Source organism: Zootoca vivipara, chromosome 2 (assembly GCF_965207765.1).
Source record: "Zootoca vivipara chromosome 2, rZooViv2.hap1.1, whole genome shotgun sequence".
In the NCBI taxonomy this organism is placed as follows: Eukaryota; Metazoa; Chordata; class Lepidosauria; order Squamata; family Lacertidae; genus Zootoca; species Zootoca vivipara.
This window is the reverse complement of record NC_142584.1, coordinates 39,613,789-39,634,355: the sequence shown is the minus strand read 5'-3', so window position 1 is coordinate 39,634,355 and position 20,567 is coordinate 39,613,789. Positions and strand designations below refer to the sequence as shown.

Below are 20,567 nucleotides of genomic sequence, written 5' to 3'. Positions count from 1 at the left end.
TTGAAAATTGTTGGGGATGTTGACAAACCACTTCATAAACTTCTCATCCTTCAGGGCTGGCATTCTCAAAACCAGAACCTGATCATAAAAATAAGGAGCCGTAGGTCAAGGCACTGAGAAGAGTCCCTTCAATTGTTGTTTTAAGACAAAAATGAGTGAACTGCACCAGCACCATACAATGAAAATCACAGGCCTTAAACCAGGACATCATTGGACCTTATCCGCTCCCGATCAACATGGCCTCACCTTCCACTGCCAACAAAGTATAAATCATGCGCAGGCCAAAATACAGACATTTGCCACTGTTTAACAATCGTTTCGTGGTCTACCTCAATGGTGCTCGTAAACCGCCATCTGAAACCCTGTAACCAACTCTGCCCCCACATTCTACTGTCCCTGTAAACAGGGGCCTAAATTTCTTGGTCCCAACATAGAGTCAATTTTTCAGGGAATTACAATTATTAATGTCTTTTCTTGGTAGAAAGGCAGCATAAAAATATTCTAAACAAAATAACAAATACGACCAAGATGGGTGAGGAAGGTAATTTCTCCTTGACGTAAACTTCATGGATAAGTTTATATTCTAGAGTAGGAAGGGGAACCCCGTGCCCAGGGGCCAAATGTGGCCCTTTACGCCTCTCTATCTGGCCCTCAAGACTTTTATCAGAGTGCAGTGCAACCCTGCTTTGTACCTTCCTTGAAGGTTTTTGTATGGCTAGAATGCGTCCTTGAGCTCTGATAATGCCTCTTGTCTGTTTGAATGGAGGACAGAGAAAGGTGTAAGAGTGTGCAGAAACCAGCCTAGTGTACATATGGGCAGGATATAAATAATAAAGTTTATTTTTATTATTATTACATTTGTTGCTCCACCCACATTTGCCTCTGGCTATGCCTACCATAGGCATGAGGTTCTCCGACTGAAGAAGTCTAGAGGGTGTTGGGCACAGAACAGAAGCAGAAACTGACAGGTACCCTGAAGGAGGCAACAAGAAGAGTGTGATACAGGACTCAAGGGGCAAAGGCGTTTGACTCAAGCCCAGAAACTATTATTGAGGCAGGGGAAACCTGCATATGGGAGCCTTAGCCAAGCAGCCGGATTAAAGAGAAAAACAAGCAGGGCAGCCGCCACCGCCTCCCCCACCCTCTCAGACGGCCAAGGTCGCAGCTCAAGCTCTGTGGCAGGGTTACAGCCAGGCAAGAGGGAGGGGCACAAAGGCAGCCAGCAGCTTAAGGGGCAATCTTATGAAATCCAGAGGCATGCCAGCTGCAAGACAATGTCAATAGGCCCACACAGGATCAAGGCACAGGACAGCCGTATGCTTTCAATTTCATGTAAGAGACCTGCTGGATCTTCCTGTTTCCCCACAGTGGCCATCCTAGGAAGCCCACAAGCAGGACATGAGCCCAATGCCACCCTCCCGCTTATGCTCCCTAGCAACATATTCAGAGGCATGCTGCTTCCAATATGGGAGATAATAAAGCCCTCATGATGAGCAGCCATTTAAGGCCTTATCCACCATTAATTTGTCTAATCCCTCTTAAAGGTAAAGGTACCCCTGACTAGGTCTAGTTGCGGACGACTCTGGGGTTGCGCGCTCATCTCACTCTACAGGCCGAGGGAGTTGGCGGTTGTCTGCAGACAGCTTCCAGGTCATGTGGCCAGCATGACTAAGCCACTTCTGGCGAACCAGAGCAGCACACAGAAACGCTGTTTACCTTTCTGCCGGAGTGGTACCTATTTATCTACTTGCACTTGACGTGCTTTCAAACTGCTAGATTGGCAGGAGCAGGGACCGAACAATGGGAGTTCACCCCGTCACAGGGATTTGAACTGCCAACCTTCTGATCGGCAAGCCCTAGGCTCTGTGGTTTAGACCATAGCGCCACCCACATCCCACTAATCCCCTCTTAAAGCCACCCAAATTGGTAGTCCCTCTTGTGGGACCAAATTTCATAGTTCTAGCTATGCACTGTGTGAAGAAGGACTTCCGTTTGTCTATCCTGAATCTCCCATCATTCAGCTTCATTGGACAGCTCCAGAGTCTAATATTATGAGAGATGGAGAAGAACTTCTCTCTCTCATGCAAAAGTGTTAAAAACCTCTATTGTGCGCCACGTTACTTGCTTCTTTCCTTAACTAAAAACATTCTCAAATGCTAGAAATTTTCCTCACTGGGGACTTGGCCCAGACTACTGGTCATTTTGGCAGCCCTTTCTTTGAACAAACATCCAACACCACAGGAAATGGTTGGAGAATGGGTGGGAAAATATCACCTGACCTGTGGCCATCCAGATGTTGCTGAACTATAACTCCCATCTTCCCTGACCACTGGTCACTCTGGCTGGGGCTGGTGGGAGCTGGAGTCCAGCAACATCTATAGGATTGCCAGGAATGGGGGTGGAGCAGAAAATGAAAAACTGCTATGCCAAATGCCACTCCCTAAGTGAGGTCCTTGACAGCAGTGGGTGTGCGCTGCATTTTGGGAGAAGCTCTCGCACCATCTCGTACCCAATCAGCACAGCAGCGAAACAAACCCACCCATTTCCCAGCAAGCACCAAGAGGCAAAGGCTGTCAAGCTCATGGTCATGTTAGGTGCCTCCAGCAGGTTAAACTAGATTGGAGGCACAGACAAGAAAGGGGAGTTGCTGGGAAATGTCAGCCAACTTCCACCCCACTCTAGTTGGCATGACGGAGCAGAATTCAAACCTCTTCCCACCTGCAAGGTCGTTCTCCACAGCTACAAATACGCGAGAACCTGGTTCCCATCAGTGGTTTCTGACTCCTTGCAAGAGAGAAAGGACTGCTTAAGTCAAGGGGCACGGGAAGGAGATTAAGCAAACAGACAAGGCAATCAGCAGCAGGGGCACAGACAGCACATGCACACAGGCAATTGTAGGCAAAATTCAGGGTTACGCTGAGTTGCAAGGTAGTAAGGTGGGCCTGCCAGCACCTGCTGAAAGTAAAGAGAGGTCAAGCAGCAGATCAGCTTCCACAAAGCATCACAAAGAGTGAGAGCCCCTTATGACGTTTGCGTGCCATGTTCCAGTGAGGGTTCTTGGGCTTATGCATCCCAACAAAGGTGGGTTGCACAACATGGTACCAAAGGAAGTAAAAGTGAAGGTCCAAGCTGCAGAATGGAATTGAAGTCAGGCTCTAAATGGAAAACAGCTACTTCAATAGCAACCAACAGTTTTGCTAATATCCCAAAGGTTAACCAAGGCAAGCCCTTTGTTGTGAAGTGTTTGGGATCTTGTTTCTCCGTTCCACCTCCCTTGCACAGGTGGTGAACATCAGGCCTGGGTGGGTCAAATGTGCCCCACAGGCTTCTGTATCTCCCCCTGGCACTGCTTCTCACACTAAGAGCTTCTGCCTGGTTGGAATGTGTCTCCTTAATAACTCCTCTTCCTTGTCCAGACAAAAGAGGATTGTTATGTGGAAGCTTGCCTGCTAGACAAAGGCAACATTTACATGTGCTCCTGCACCCACCGTTGCCTCCAGACTCACCCACCATGGACAACCCCCTCACAACAGGTGGGAATGAGGGCCTTGGATTGAAAAAGGTGCCCCACCCCTGATATATGGCAATATGGATGTGCCTGCAGTCATAATTCCTGAGCCAGATTTGAGCACCTGTTAGATACAGAGTATCTCTGGGTTCTCTACTGTTCAAAGCCTAGCAGAGGTTCAAATACCCTCAGCAACAGCACAAGATTTACAGGGCATACACAGCTGTGCATGTTGTCAGGTTAGTGCTAGGCAAGGCCAATGGAGAAAAAATAGGCCGCAAGCAACAAGCATCTATGGCACAGTTAGAAAGGACCAGATCATCTCAGGGAAGTACCAGCAAGGGATCCTATCAATAACTAACCTGGCACCAGTTCAGGCTACTATAGCAAGCACTTAGCAGAGGATTCGGTTTGTGCCAATCTAGCCTGACATGGTAAGGCATTCCCCACCAAAATGAGGTAAAATGGTGCACAGAACAGGATTCCATAGTAGGCGAATACACAACTTCATGGTCCACAAGTGAAATCCAATGGCACCACAGGAGACCGAAGCATACCTGTTTCAGTCCTTTTTCACAAGAAGAGTCCAACTCCTTAGTGCTTGCTTCACTTCAGTTTCCTACACACACACGGTTGCCAGATCAGATCAAAGAGATGTGAAAGGAATGGCAGAACTAGTTAAAATCTGCATCGATGTCCCAACAAAATACAGCCTTAAATGCTAAATGAACTAGAAGTAGAAACCTCAAAGCTGCTAACAGTCATTTTCGAGAAATCTCTCAAGACAAGTGAGGTTCCAGCAGACTAGCAAAAAATAGCCGCCACATCTCTATTTAACAGGGAGAATAGAAGAAACCAGGAGATTACAGGTCTAATGTCTACCTATAAGATGTTATGAGAACAAATTCATCTTTTTTTTTAAAAAAAAAGAATATACAGTATGCATGTAGAAGAAAATGAGGTGATCATTAACAACCAACATGGACTTGCCAAGACCAATGTGGAACATAAGAAGCTTCCTTATACTGAGTCAGACCATGGACTGATCAGGCTCAGTACTGTCTGCACTGACGGCCAGAGGCTCTCCCGGGTTTCATGCAGGGAGTCCCTCCCAGCCCTACCTGGAGATGCTGGGGATTGAACCTGGGCCCTTCTGTGCTCAAGGCAAATGCTTTACCACTGAGGCATGGCCTTGCCCCATCAATGTCACTCTGTGGAAGTAGGTTAGTCTCTGGGAGAAGGTTCCACACAGTTCTACAGAATATTCTTTGGCAGGTGGATCAGAGGGCACTACCATGAGGAAAGCAACCCTTGTTCCTTCAAGCTGCACAAGAACAACCAATAAGGCGTTAAAGGTATATGTGGGGGAGCTTGGAGGCGTTGTTGTGTGATGTCCAAAAGGAGGTAATATGTTCAACTTTGTAGATGATGCAAAAGTTCAAAGGAATTTGGGACACCACAGAGGGCAGGATTAAAATGAGTATCCTTGACTAATTGAAGTGCAAGCAGTAAAATAACATCAGTAGGCCATTTTCTGGATCGGTTCCTATTTCATTCTTGGTTGTTGTTGTTTTTAATGCTTGGTTTTAATGCTTGGTTTTAATGTAAGTCACTTTGAGTCACTTCTGTGAAAAAAGTGACAAATGAAATAAGCAATGTTGATATTTTATGCTGATGACAAGGCACCGCCCCCATCCAGGGCCTCTAGTAATTGCACGCAGCTCCAAAGTAGCTTTACAAAATCAAGGAACAAACAAGGCACTCAAAGAATCAAAAGGAGGACTTAAGACTTTTGAATCAACATAAACTAAATAGGAATTGGCAATGAGGTGTTGTTTTAAAAAAAACATAGCTTCACTCACTGAAGCAAACCACAAAGAAGTAGTAAAAGGTTCTACTTAGAGATTACCTTCTAGGAACACAAGGGCAAGATTCAGAGGAATGTTTTGAAGGGCTAGCAAAATAATATATATAGAAAGGCTAAAGAATACAATTTTATTCTCTATAATATATATAGAAAGGCTAAAGAATACATTTTACATGTGGAAAATGAAGGTTTTTATCCTGTCCTTTTTAAATATAAGACAGGCATCCCCAAACTCGGCCCTCCAGCTGTTTTGGGACTACAATTCCCATCATCCCTGACCACTGGTCCTGTTATAGCTAGGGATGATGGGAGTTGTAGTCCCAAAACAGCCGGAGGGCCAAGTTTGGGGATGCCTGATATAAGACATCTATATGCTACTTATCTGCATTTCTAAACCATGGCCCCTCCCAAAAGAAGCACAAAGCAGTGTTCATGGGTTCACCCATTTTATCCTCACCATAACTGCATCAGGTTCAATTAGACTGATAGAATATGATGATTTCCCTAAAGCCAAGCAGGGCCTTGAACTCAAGAGCTCTGCAGTCCCAAATGCCATATACTAGGAATAAAACATTGAAAACCACCCCCAAAAAATAGGTACAGCCACCATTCACCAGAACCAGGGATGATAAATAACCATGGGTCCCAGTTGCCACAAAATAGATTTACAGAACAGTGGACAACAGACCAAGCTGCCCAGGCTGGTCTCTGAAACATCTTGTCTGACTAGCACCAGGCAGGAGGAGTCCCATCCTTGGACTGAGATAAATTAGATGATCCAAGCTTCAGGTGCCTTTCTAGAAGGGCAGAAAGCATTCATGTACCTGGGACATTGAAGTACAGAGCACTGCTGTACCCATGCATCTTCCATCCCGCTGCCTTAAATGTAGTTTCTTCTCCCATACTGGGCTTTGTATATCACATTTTAGGCCTTCCATTCTGTGGTTTCAAGAAGACTCTAGGTAGTTTTGCTAAAGTGCAAAAAGCATCCGCTATGGCTCAGGACTGCATGAAACTAGCTGGGTTTGATTTGTATATGAATCGCTATTTGGGGGAAAGGGGCAACATTTCATTTCGCATGCCTGCACTACAGACCAGGGTACAGTTTGGCTGGGGGAGGAAGAACTTGGCACTTGGGCGAAGGTGAGACAGGAGTCAATATCCAGGTAGCCGCACCTGTTTAACCTACAGAACGGCAAGTGAAACTGAATTAGTGGTTAATGGGACAGCAGGGCTCAGTCCTCCTAACTTGATTACCAGGAACATAGGAATGTGCCTTCTACTGAGTCAGAACATTGGTTCATCTAGCTCAGTGTTCTCTACACGAACTGGCAGCAGCTCTCCAGAGCTTGGGGCAGCAATCTCTCCCAGTCCTAGATCAATATACCAGGGACTGACAGGACCTTTTACATGCAAGGCAGATGCTTCTGTCACTGAGCTATGACCCTTCCCACTAGCCAAGCAATAGGTGTATAAAGGTACGGTAAAGGACCCCTGGACGGTCGAGTCCAGTCAAAGGCAACTATGGGGTGCAGTGCTCATCTCGCTTTTCAGGGTGAGGGAGCCGGCATTTGTCCACAAACAGCTTTCCAGATCATGTGCCCAGCATGACTAAACCGCTACTGGCGCATGGAGGACCATGACAAGTGCCAGAGCGCACAGTAATGCTGTTTACCTTCCCACTGCAGAGGTAACAGTTTATCTACTTGCACTGGTATGCTTTTGAACTGCTAGGTTGGCAGGAGCTGGGACAGAGCAATGGGAGCTCATGCCGTCACGGGGATTCGAACCGCCAACCTTCCGATCGGCAAGCCCAAGAAGCTCAGTGGTCTAGACCACAGCGCCACATGCGTGTGTGGACCTATCTCAGCTGGTGAGCCTCACTCTGGTCACTCCCACTCCTCCTCCATTTCCTGCCCCACCCTTTGCCACAAACCCTTGAGGGTGGTGATTACCCCAATTTGTGAACGAACACAAAGGGGATCACAAGTAATACAGGGAATTAACCTCAGGGTGCTACAACATTGCACATAATTACCAGCAACTGTTTTGGGTGTGCAACAAATACAGCAGTGCCAATCAGGACACCTGGCAGAGGTTAGCCAGTTCCTGACCCAGTTATGGGAAAGGGACCAGTTGCCGGATGTATCAGCTGAGCAATACGTAGCATTGGGTCACAGGCCCTGTAGCTACAGGTTGGGCTGAGGGAATTCCAAGTCCCTTCCTCATTTGGCTTTCAGTAAATTAAAAGCATCTGGCTCTTTTACTTATTGGTGAAGAAATAAGTGCAGGCAGCAGTGTGTCTAGTAAAGCAAGCTGGCACTCAGTTTCACTCGCAGATCTTTATTTTCAAATGCATACTGAAATTACTTAAAATTTAGTCGTGCAAAACTTGAAAAAGCCACTTCCGTGTATTTCTTTGCCATTTCACATCAACTTTCTCTACAGCCCCCGCATCATATAGCAGTCGCACAAAATCCCTGGCTTGAGGCCGACTGATGACTCCCACCAGCAATGCCATGTGCATTTTCTGACGTGAGGCAAGCAGGTGTCTTTTCCATAACGGCTTGCCTTGCAGGCCAAAGGGGTTTTCGGGCTCTATTTGGAAAACTGTGGCAAACCCTAGCAAGCATATTCTCCGCACACTTCACTAGACTTTGAACCCAGCACTGGCTGAGCAAGGCTGATCACCCTGGCCTCCATCCAAGGCAAATGACAAGGCTCTCTCCTTTCCACCACCAAAGTGTACTGTTTTGTGTGTCATCGGGGTGACACGGAAGGGCAGGGACAAGGGGAACCTGTTCTTGCTTGGGCTTGACCAGATCCTATATTTACACTAACTCCAAATGAGAGAACTGGTCATCCAAATACACCCCTGTGAATGCACACACAGAAATACATACACACACACACGGCACTTCAACATCCACCAAGCACAGCAATCCACTGTCCTCCTGTTGCTTCACGGAATGGTGGTTCCCACCTCAGCCCAGAAGCAGGGTACATTTAGTCTCTAAGAAGAAAACAGCTTCTGGGCAGAAAGGCCCTCAGTTTCAGGAGGGAGGGAGACTCTAGTTATTCATTGTCACACAACCTTGCAAGCCATTCCTGTTGCTCCCAGCTTCAGAGCTGGCTGTGGACCAGCAGGCTTCAAACCCTATTATGTTACTTTCAGGTCAACAGCCTCCGAGGAACACCCATTGTCATCCTCTCCTCTCCTCCCCTCCCCATAGCAGCCCATATACAATGAGGAAGGCCTGCCACACACTAGCTGGTAGCCTCCTGGCTACAGGTATGCCAGCAACATGGAGCTCCTTATACTTTTAGAAGCCACTGTCATGGGCCGTCTCACTTACCCACACCTCCACCTTGCCATGTAAGTTGTGCTTAGGCTCCTTCATCCATAGAATGATTCCCCACCCCCACCCCACTCTGCAAATCCTTACAAGTCTGACAGTTGTGGAGCAATGCGAAGGAAGCATGGCTTCTCAATGAACACAAAGCGCATAGGCTGGCCCACCACCTTCTTGTCAGCAGGGTGGACGAAGCCAGGAGAGGGATATGGGTTAGCAGGGGCACCAGAGCAGTGACAAAGAGCACACACTTCTATGAAGCAACAGCAAGAAGGTCAATCCCCCACTAGGGATTGTCTGCTCCCCCCCCTCCCCTCCTCCTCCTCCATCATGCATGAAAGCAACGCCAATCTGCAAATCCTCACAGAACATTAATTCCAGGCCTGGCAGAGACAAAGGGAACAGCGGGGAGAGCCCAGGGTTGCCAAGGAAGGGAGCACAGTCCTGGGCCTGGCATTGCCAAGGAGCTGAAGAGGACCAAGCTAAGGATGCAAAGTGGTCCTTGAGTAGTCCCTACTGAGATGGCAAAACCAGAGGATCAAGTACAAGCACAGAAGCCTCACTAGTTACCTCCCATCTCTCTCTCTCCTCCCTGCCTTCCAGCTGCCACAGCTTAGCCTCAGAATACAGCTCTGCAGCTGGGGCCATGCTGGTGGCACCCATTGGCAGGGCTTCCCCTGGAGGAATTTAACGCCACAAAATAATGCCACTTAGCAAAGGTAAACACCAACAGCAGCGCCCTGCTCTCGGCTTCTGCCAGTGAATGCTGTCACTAAGCAGGGTGGGGCGGCACTGACACCCTCAGGCTCCGCAGACCAACTGGACCCCAGGGAAGAGCATGTTTCAGCTCTGATCTCACATACACGCTAGTCATGCAGGTGCTGCCAACACTGTTAACAAAAGGCGACACAAAAAGCCAGTGAGGAATTGAGCTTAGTGAAGGGGAGGAGGGCTGAGGTTTACCCGGGGCTGCTCTTAGGAAAGGAGCTGCAGCAGACATGGCAGAACATCTACCCACCCCTCTGCTATCATGGCAGCCTCCCCCTCCCCTCACACGCCCCACTTCGACCTAGCGGGAAAAGGCGCCCTCCCAGCCCAGACGCCAATTCCCCTCTCCTAATCATAGCTCCATCCACACCTGGGGAAGCCCGGCACCTGCGTGGGGAGAGACGTTAGGCGACCCCCGCCAGGAAGAAAGGAGCAGACTCGAGCCACCCCCCCCTCCACCTCTGCCTAAGCCCCACCCGGGCTATCTAGTCGAGAAGGCGGCGACCGAGCGGAGCCCATTGTTAGCGCTGAAAGGGTGGGATGGAAGCAGCAGGGCTGGTTGCCAAGGCAGCCCACCCCATCCCTCCCCGGGTGCTATAGCAGGTAGGGGATCCCACGGAGCCGAGCGCGATGGGGAGGTGGACATATTATCCTAGCCGGGGAGGAGTACGCAGAAGAAACACAAACCCAGGAGCCCGCAAGCCGCCAGGGACTGAGAGATTGTGTCGAATGCGGTGGGGGGGGGGAGGGAATCACTGCTTCCTCTCTCCTTAACTCACACGCAGCAGCCACTGGAGATCCCGCCCCTCCTCTTCGGAAGGGAGATCAGGAAGGGAAAGAAACCCCGACCCCGCCGACGGGCTGCCTGCTCCTCGCTCCCCTACCCGCGAGGTTCCCGCCGTACCTGCACCCCCGTAGCCCTTGGCCAGCACCCAGGCCAGGCTGGCGGCGCTGCGCGCCCGAGGGAAGTCATACTGATCCAAGGGCTTGATCTCGGGCACCAGGAAGCTTTTCCTCATGGCCGCGGCTGCAGCAGGGGCAGCAGCCACCATGGCCCCTCCACCGGGCGCAGGAGCTGGGTTCGGCCTGCTTCGGCGGCGGCGGCGCAGAACGAGCTGGTGGCGGTAGCGGCGGCCCCAGCCGAGCGCATCCCCGTCCGGTTTTCCCTCCCCTCCAGCTCCAGGTGCGAGCGCCCGCCCCGGCGTCCTCCTCCTGCTCCTCTCCCCTCCCCCACGTGATCTGGGCCGTCAATCAGCGCGGGGGCGGGGCTTGCAGACAGGTAATTGCCCCGGGTGCGCGGTGGGGGGGGGGCGGAGGCGGAGGCGGCGGTGTAAGAGGGTTGGGTGGAATGGAGCTGCAGCCCGGGTTGGGGTGGGGCGCGTGCGCGCCTTGCAGTAAGCAGGCCGCCTGGCGCTGGTGGGGGGAGCCTGGAGCTCCATTGATCTTACTTACAAACACACGCGGCAAAGAAGAGGCTGGGATTTCTCCTGCTCCCTCCCTCCCTCCCCCCCCCCAACCCGTTCCTCCTGGCATAACGCTTCTAGGCTGCAAGCGAGCGCCCCATCCCTTTTCTCCGGGAGAGGGAGAGACACAAAGGAGCCGCAGCCTCGGCTGGAGCAAGCGAGAGAGCGCGCGCGCCCTCCTTCCCATGCACACCTCCACCATGTTGGGAGGCAGGCATGACCCTCCCACGGGGCGCGGGGAAAGTGAGGTGGCCTCCCGCGCTGGCCCCTTTCCCGCAAATTCTCATTTATTCAGGTAGTACGTGGTGCGTGTCCGCCTCTGCGTTCTTCTTGCTGTCCCCTGCCCGGAATTCACTTAAGCCCAGTTCTGGTTCTCTCCTGCCCTTCCCAACAAGGATGTTGTTAAAATGATAATTTTGAAAAAGGTTCACCCAAGTGATCAGTGGGTTGAAGCACATTCACTCTAAGGAAATTAAAGGAAAGGCTAAACGTTTTGGAGTGTTTTGGTTTAGAAGAAGGGGGAAATGATAAAAAGTGTATAAAATTATAAATGGAATAATTAATTTTTTCTTTTTCCTCTTAAGTCTAGAACTTGGGTTACCCAATGAAACTGACTGCGAGTAGATTCAGATAAAAATTTTTTTAATTGACTCTCCACTAGAAATTCATTGAGGATTATGCTTCCAATGGTGACTCACTAGAATGTTCTCCCTCCTCCGTCAGAGGAAGGATGTCCCGGAATACCAATGGGAAAGAGGGTCTATAACATTAGTGTCTCACATCAAATATAACTGATCTGTAGAAAAGACTATGAATGGGAAACAGACACTAAATACATTTGTAACCCAAGAAAACCTTTAATAAAAACTTTTTAAAAAAAGTGGAGTGTGCTGATATGCTTCATGTTCTTCTTGCAATGGTTTGCCACAGGAACCTGGTTGGCCACAATGACAATGGGATGCTATACTAAATGAGCCCTCAGCCTGATTCAGCATGAATGTTCTTGTGATGGGAGGCCACTGCTTTTGGTTGCAGCCAAACATGAAGCTGACAGCAAGACTCTGTAATCTTATGGATTCCTCTGAAGAGGGAGGAGATGTAAGCATAGCATACCAAAAAAAAAAAAGGAGCAGACCCGTCATCCTCTCTGTGCCCCATTTAGTTTTCTCCTGGCTGAGGTTGCTTGAACAGAAGAAACACTTTTTTTTAAGGGGTGAATGGGACATGGCTGGGTTTCAATGCTATACTTGAAATCACCCAGTCTACCCCAGGATTTCTAGGGATTTGGTGGCAATCCTGATTCTACACATGGAATCTGCTACCATCAGAACTTGTCTGGCACTTAGATGACTTTGGAAAAGGAGTAGACCAACTCGTGGAGAAGGATTAACCTAAAACCAGCTATTAGCTCTGCCACCAAATTGAACCTCGACCTTCGGACACAATATGCCTCTTAGTGCTAGGTGCAAGGAAAGCAAACAGTGAAGAAGAACCACTAACTTGATTGCCCTGCTTCCTAGAAGCATCTGGCTGACTGGCCACGGTTGGAAACAGGATACTGGGCCTTGCTCTGGTCTAGTTCAGCTCTTTAGCTCTTAATAGTGGATCCATCTCAAAAGGGGACATGGTCTTGTTTGGAGGTTCTTTGCAGGGGAGCACAGCTATCGTATACTGTACGCTTGACCAAAGAACAGTATACTATCTGGGATGGTCGTCCTCTTCCACCGAATGCTCAGCTTTGGGAGGGGTGCACATGGAGCAGGGAGGGAGGGAGGGGACACCCGCCTAGCCAACCAGATCAGCCGAATCAACCCTGGCGATCAATGGGGTGACAGATGTCGCAGCCAGATCACCCTCACATTTCAGCCTTGTGTGTCTTTGGAGAGGGAGCTCTAAGCAGGGTGCATGGGCAGCGGTAGGGAACCTGTGACCCTCTAGATGTTGTTGGGCCACAAGTCCCATCAACACCAGCCAGCATAGCCAACCACCAGGGATTCTGGGGGTTGTAGCCTAGTTACACCTGGAAGGCAAAAATGCCTCATCCCTGGCCTAAGAGTGGTCCCTCAACCAGCTGGCTTCAGTCTAAGAGGGTGGTTCTACTGCATGCAATCCAAGTTCTGGCACAATTTGAGCTTATTTCTAAGTAAATATAGGGTCAGATGTGCTGCCAATATCCAACAGACCTTCATTTAAAATAAGGCTTCCCCCCCTAAAATCCAATATTTTCATAATACTAATTTTAACAAAGTAACTAGTTCTCCTATGGGGCAAAATCTGAGTTAATACTCAGAGATTCAAGGATCAAATAATGAAAGAAACAAGACTCCGTGGGTTGACCCTATGTGCCTGTTCTCTGTGTCCCTTTAGAGCTGATCTGGTGGTATTGGGTATCATTTCCATGGTAATATACAGAACGTTGAATGGATTGCACTTTGGAGCATTAGAACATCTGGAATGTCCTATAAAATAAAGACATCTGGAAAACATACCCTCAGTCCCAAACAAGAATGAAACACTACCCCAAAGGATTGTGGTAGTTCTCAAAGTACATTTCTCATTCAGAAAACATTTTAAACATTGAGTAGTTGATCTCTGTTATCCTGCGATAATCAGGGTGGGTTGCTAGGCCCCACAGAGCTCCAGGCAAGATGGTGGAGAGGAAGGTGTGCCTTTATTTAGATGTGTGATATGGAGCAAGATAATGAATACACAAGCTAAGGTCTATCTACAGCAGAGCTTTCTAAACTTTTCATGTTGGTGGCACACTTTTTAGACATGCATCATTTTGGGACACAGTAATTCAGTTTTACTAGCAAACCAGAGGCTGAACTAGCCCCTTTCCAGATCAGGAAGGTGTGCGGGGAGCATTTGCGCGACACACCTACACACTGCAGCCAACACACGAACGTGTCGTGACACACAGTTTGGAAAGCTCTGATCTACACATACACTCAAGCAGGTAAATCAGACCTGAAAATGTTACATGCACATGTTCAAAGCTCTTTCACTATACCCTCTGATAGCAATTTCTTCCATTATGCTACAACAAAAGAATATCACACATTTTAAAATAAGCTGAGCAGTTGCTTATAAGGACATTTCAGCAGCACTGGATGCGCCAATGCATCCCTAAACCATCTAGTTAGTTGTGGTCTATCAAGGTCCCCAGCAGAGTTAGACAGACATGCTTAGACGTGCTTCTTCCTAGTTCCAGGTGTGTAGGGTTAAGTAGTGGTCATTTGACTACTCTACCCAGGCTCAGAGGCACTGATCAATATTGCCTCTCCCTCTCTTGTTCCAGGGCTGAGCCCTGGCACTGATTATGATGGATGTGGTAGGTGAAGGTAAGCCCCAGATTTTCAATGACTTACAATTTTACGCTTTTTTTACATAGGAAATAAAATGCCATCTGCATGTACCATCATGTGCATTTTGCTGCATGCACAGTAAATTAATGCCTTTGGTGCCAATTTCTCCACCAGTACCTAGAAATACATGCAATCAGTACAAGCAATAATGTGTCATACTTTCCCATACAGAAACATTTAATGTAGCATATGTAGCAGTCTTCTGATATACTTTTAATTGGCATCAAGCCAACCATGATACCAGGTGAGATTTAAGCCATAATCCCATAACTCCCATTTGGGGTAAATCCGTTGAACATGTGACACACACACACACCCCAATGTTGCTGGACTCAAACTCCAATCATTCACTTGGCTGCGCTGTCGGGGGCTGGTGGGAGTTGGCAATCCACCAACTTCTGAAAGGCCTCATGTTCCCCACCTTTGTCTTAGGCCAAGGATTTTATATTTTACTCATTTCAATATCTCACCTTTCACTTCCTCTGTAGAACCTCAATTGCCCTTCAGTTCTGAGGTCCCAAATCATTTGAGATTTAGTGCTTTGAATTCAGCCCAGATGCCAACTGGGAGACAATTCCTGTTGGTACAATCCTGATACGATCACAAAAGCAGACTCCTACACCACTGGAAATTTCTGAATGGTTTTCATAGGCAGCTTTACAATGACCATATTACAGTAGCCTAATCTGGATGTAACAAAAGCATGCAGAACTATGACAAGTTGGTGCACTAGAATAAAGTGTGCACAAGCATTCTACTTATTTATGTAGAAGCAAAGCCAAATTTTAAAAGCACTCCCAAACTGCAAATCTGCTATTCTTGGCTTAACCTTTTTTTTCCAAGCAAAAGAACCTCCATCTTGCCTGGATGAAGCATCAGTTTGATCCCAGAAAATAATGAGATAATGCGTCGTTTCTAACAGAGACTTCCAACACTTTAAATAAAATCCTTAAAAAAGAGGCCGGGTTATTTTTACTGAATTTTCAAATAGATGGATTGTGAGCTCTTGCATGAATAATAAATCACCTGCTCAGACAGACTGTTGCAGTGGAGAAGAATTCTTTTAAATATATATATACATATGCCAGGAGTGCAGAATGATTGGCCTTTTAGACATTGCTGAATTATAATTCCCATCAGCCTTAGCAAGCATGGTCACTGGCCAGAGATGGTGAGAGTTGCAGTTCAGCAATATCTGGCGGTCCAAAGGTTCCCCACACCTGATACATGCATAAATATTTCCCTACCGGAGAACAAGATTCCGTCTAATCCAGCATCCTTTGTGGAAAGCTCATTAGCAGGGCATGACAACAGTAGACCTTCATTGCCTCTCCTCCTATTCCTCGACACCCATCCCATCCCCCCCCCCGTTCTTATCATACTAAAACTTGTGGCTTGGATCTACTGCCAGTCCCTTTCACAGGATAACACCATTGATAAGAGAGCAGGGAAACTGTATAGTTGCATCAGTCTGAAAAAAACTAATTCAGATAAGATACAGAAGCTGAGCCAGGGACCAAACAAATCAAGGACTTGTCCACCTTGCGCCAACCAATTAAATTTGCCAAGGGCTGAGAATATATGCCAGGATGTTTAGTTCCTGCTTTAAATTTATTTCTATAGCTTTTACATAGGTTTGATCTCATAACTCTTTGAAGGCCCAGCCACTAACACAAAGAACGATGCTACCCCTATTTCATGGGTTTGACATTGTAGATACGTGAACCCAGATGTTCCTTTGGCAGCAGCCTCTTGTACTCCACTGGTTGAATCCGAAAAGCATAGGCCCTCATATGCAGGGCAAAGTCTGGCATTACTTCAGTAAGGGAATGCAGTGCAAAGCTCCCCACCGTTAATCATTATGTGAAGGCTGTCAAAGAAAACTCCAGAGCTCTCCAGAGGGACCAAGTCTGGTTTCTAGGGTCTCTCTCACAGGTGCATTTACATCCCTCTCTCACAAGTGCTACCATCCCATCTCAGAGCCACCTCAGCATTATCTCGAAGCATGCTATTGTTGCATAAGTCTTCTGGATTCTTTCCACATTGACTACAATTCTGCCCATGCTTACCTGGGGGAAAGCCGGACTGAACTCAGTGGAACCTGAGAGAAGGGCGCCCCCTGGGGACTGAACTACCTTGCTGTCTTACTCCCTTCATACCAGCTGAGACATGAAGCTGTTTATCCTAATATCTGCCGTGAAACCAGCAAGACAGCTAGATGTTTGCAGAAGCAAGTACAACATGCCAAGGTCTGCCCATCTGAAATCATTACATCGTGCCATTAGTTATAGCTGAGCAGCTGCACAGCAGTTACACCTTAAAGAATGGAAAGAATGCTCTTTTAGCTCAAGGGTGACAGAACAGAGGAAGAGAGGGAAATGTTTTTTCCTGTAATTTCTAGTACAACTCCAACTCTTTCCTTCCTCACCCCAGTTTTTTTTTTTGAATGACAGTGTGTGTCTGTACTGTTGATTTATCACTATTGAAGTGGTTTAGTAGCCACTGAAATGCCTCCCACGAGTCCCACCATTCCCTGACCTAAATTTCCCCTAATGATCAATATTTCTCTGACGGGTTTGGCTAATTCTGCTTTATCCAGCACTGATTATTTATTCCTGCTTCAAACTCACCTTGCAACTGAGGTCAACAGCAGGAAGTAATTGAGTTACTTCTTGCCTCTTGGATGCAAGAGCAGAGGTAGACCTTTAACATTCTGAGGGTCAAGATCTGGTCTGAAAAGTGCATGGTGTAGGTCTACTGCTGAAGATAAAGAAGTCTTTATAAATCACCTCAACAAGATACAGTGTTGCCTAGGAACCACACAAGAGCTGGTATAGTGTAGCAGCTAAGAAACTGAGCTGTGGATCAGGAAGTCCCTCATTCAAATCTTACCTCTGTCACGAACTCACCATAGGCACTGTCTCATGGTCCTAATTTCTGCAGAATTGGAGGATAATAATTCAGACTTGTCTTACAGCAGTGGTCAGCAACCTTTTTCAGCCGTGGGCCGGTCCACCGTCCCTCAGACCATGTGGTGGGCCGGACTATATATTTTTTTGGGGGGGGGGAGGGAATGAACGAATTCCTATGCCCCACAAATAACCCAGAGATGCATTTCAAATAAAAACACACATTCTACTCATGTAAAAACACCAGGCAGGCCCCAGAAATAACCCAGAGATGCATTTTAAATAAAAGGACACATTCTACTCATGTGAAAACTGTTGTGACGTGGGGTTTGTGATTTCAGCTCTCTTGACAAAACATGCTGGAGACAGTTCTCTAGTAACAGCTCTTTATTAAAGTGAACAAGACTGAAGACTGAGGAGAGGAAAGCTACATTTATAGGGACAGGGGACTAGCTAGGAAGGGATACATTTTGGAGGGAACAATATCAAGCAATCACAGTGCTGCCTTTTGGAGGAAACCAATAAGACAGAGGATCCAAATACAGCAGCTTAAATGAACCAATAGTAGCTGTACCCTCTGGAACCAAAAGGCAGTTACTTTATCCTAATGCAAATACAGACAATAATAATACAGATATAAAATCCTTTGACTCAATACACAACAAAAACACGCTGATTCCCTGACCATCTGCGGGCCGGATTGAGAAGGCGATTGGGCCGCATCCGGCCCACAGGCCTTAGGTTGCCTACCCCTGTCTTACAAGGTTGTTCTGTAAGGTGGACAACTAAATATTACATATGAAGGGCTTTGGGCACTTTGAAAGCATTATTCAAATATTAATACAGTGGTACCTCAGGTTAAGAGCTTAATTCTTTCTGGAGGTCTGTTCTTAACCTGAAACTGTTTTTAACCTGAGGTACCACTTTAGCTAAAAGGGCCTCCCACTGTGGCCGTGCCGCCGCCACACGATTTCTGTTCTCATCCTGAAGCAAATTTCTTAACCCGAGGTACTATTTCTGGGTTAGCAGAGTCTGTAACCTGAAGCGTCTGTAACCCGAGGTACCACTGTAACAACAACAACAGCCCGCTATGAACTTTTCAATGTAAGAGTGGAGAGTGAATAGCATAATTAAGCACCCATATGCAACAAGACACAAACCAATGACATTATTTATTATTTTTATCATTATCCAAGGTTGCCACCCTACACACACCTATCTGGGAGTAAGTCACCTTGAACTCAACATGACATCTGAGTAAACATCCATTGGATCATGCTCTACACCTGTCCTGGAGTCCCTTTCCTCCTCCTCGTCATCTTTCTTCTCTCACCAATCTTTTCTCTTCTCTCTTTTTCTCCTAAGATGGCCTTGGTACCAGTAGCATGACCAACTCTGGGTAACTTTGCATCCCCATTGCTGTGGGTCATGAAACCCACCAGCTGAAGACCAGCCTCAAGGCTGAGATACTTTCCCATTCAAGCTGCACAGGGGGCCAGCTACTTAGGAAAGAAGGATGCTGTCAAAGCCTGTTTTCCCTTTAATTTCTTTCTCCCTCTCTCCCTCAAGCAAGGAATGGTAGGAGAGCCATCACCAACAGGAAATATAAGAACAAATGCAACATTGAGGGCAGATCCACACCCTACATCTAAAGCACATTCAATGCACATTTAAATAGCATGAACTCTCTCAAATAATTCTGGCATTCCCGGCACCCATAACAAACTACAGTTCCCAAGATTCTTTGGGGAGAGTTGTGAGCTTTAAATGTGCAATAAATGTGCTTTAAATGTATGGTGTGCATCTACCCTAATCAGTTACTACTGAGAGATCTATAAAGAGCCAGTGTAGTCGTGCAGACAGAAAGTAAATAAGTCTTGTCATATCCTAACCCAAGTGAGAATCTGATGCACTTAAAAGTCTGTGGCTCAGAGAAGATCCAACATGTTAAATGGCAGTTCCAGACTCCATATTCCATTCCATCAGTTCCACTGCAATTTGTCTGTGTAGTTGTGCGTGTGTTTGCGCGCACACACACACCTCTGCAGCATTGAACCAAAATATTTCATGCAAAAGGGAATAAGAGGGTGAACAATGGATAGTTTGTTCAGGGAAAGGTGAGCAAATGTGGTTTGGCATGGAAATTTGTCCAACCCAGAGTGTGGGGTGTATTAGAGACCTGTATGACAAAAGAAACTTGTGCAAGTGGGAGGAAGAGAGGTTCCACTGATATGCCAGCAGAATGGCTACTGAACTCTGTACATGTTCAGCTGAGGAGGGGAAGGGAAAGCAAACACACATGAAATCCCACAGTAGGGTTAAAAAAAGCAGCCCTGGAAACAGAACCCACTGATTTGGGGGCAAAGCCAAATGGCAATGCTCACATGCCACCCAAACACGGAAGGAGCCAATGAGCTCACAATGATGTGCTCCCTGCATCACAACACAGGGAGCGATGCCAGAGTGCCCCCAATCCATATAGCACTGGGACTGACCCAGCAGTGCCCCTGTTGTGGCCAGTCCCAGGCATCCTGCAGCCAGGAGTGTAAATCTCCTTATGGTCCTCACAGCCAACATTTTGGAGCGCAACACACACACACACACACACACACACACACACACACACACACACACACACGTGGAGGATAGGAGGATGACTGCCACAGCACAGCTATCTCCAAAGGTCACCTGCAAAGAGCACACACGGCCCTTCTGGGACAATAATCTGAGGCTCACCCAGGGAGGGAAGCAGCCTCTTGCAAAGGAGATGTAGGGAGTGGCCAAGACATGCAGCAAAGGTAGCCACAGAAGCACACTGGTGGTGGCCACCTCCAAGGGCTCACTCCATAGAGAAGGAAGCAGGAGAGAGGAGCTCAAGCCTCAACAAGGGGAAGGCGGTAACATGGCCCCACTTACCTTTTGCATGCATGACTTTTACATACACACATCCTAAAAAGCCAGGTTGGGGTTGAAAGGCAGGGAGCTCCCAGGACCTTGAAACTGCGATGCCAACACCACGGAGCAGCTCCCCAACCACTCAGCTTAATGACAGTATAGGATTCAATTGTTTTCAATCTGCTTAGGCTGATCCAGACAGAGTCAGTCCAAAATATGCCCCATCTGCACTCTGGGTTTTGCAACATAGTTCTGCAAGTCACATTTCAAAAGCAGCAACATGATATGCATTCCACACAAAATGGATGGGATGGGTGGTAGCCTTGCTTAAGGAGGGGTGTTCCTATTCTTAAAGTCTGGATGATGAAAATCACTACAGTGATATGAGATAGGGAGTGTCTCTCTACTTGCGATGACAGGATTCACATGGAAGTTG

At 47.5% G+C, this 20,567-nt stretch overlaps 1 protein-coding gene across 7 annotated transcripts in view; it reads right to left on the bottom strand.

The window, feature by feature from the left end:
- CAMSAP3 (calmodulin regulated spectrin associated protein family member 3) overlaps positions 1-10,720 on the bottom strand; it is a 47,537-nt gene extending 36,817 nt beyond the window's left edge. For 6 of the 7 annotated variants that reach the window (XM_088663115.1, XM_088663114.1, XM_035104784.3 and 3 more), the window contains exon 1: positions 10,401-10,691. In XM_088663115.1, coding sequence (XP_088519241.1) covers positions 10,401-10,548 — 148 coding nt within the window. In that variant the 5' untranslated portion in view covers positions 10,549-10,691. Of the gene's footprint in view, positions 1-10,400 lie in introns of all 7 variants that reach the window. The other variant, XM_088663116.1, reaches the window with a different exon arrangement.
- Between the last annotated feature and the right edge of the window lie 9,847 nt (positions 10,721-20,567).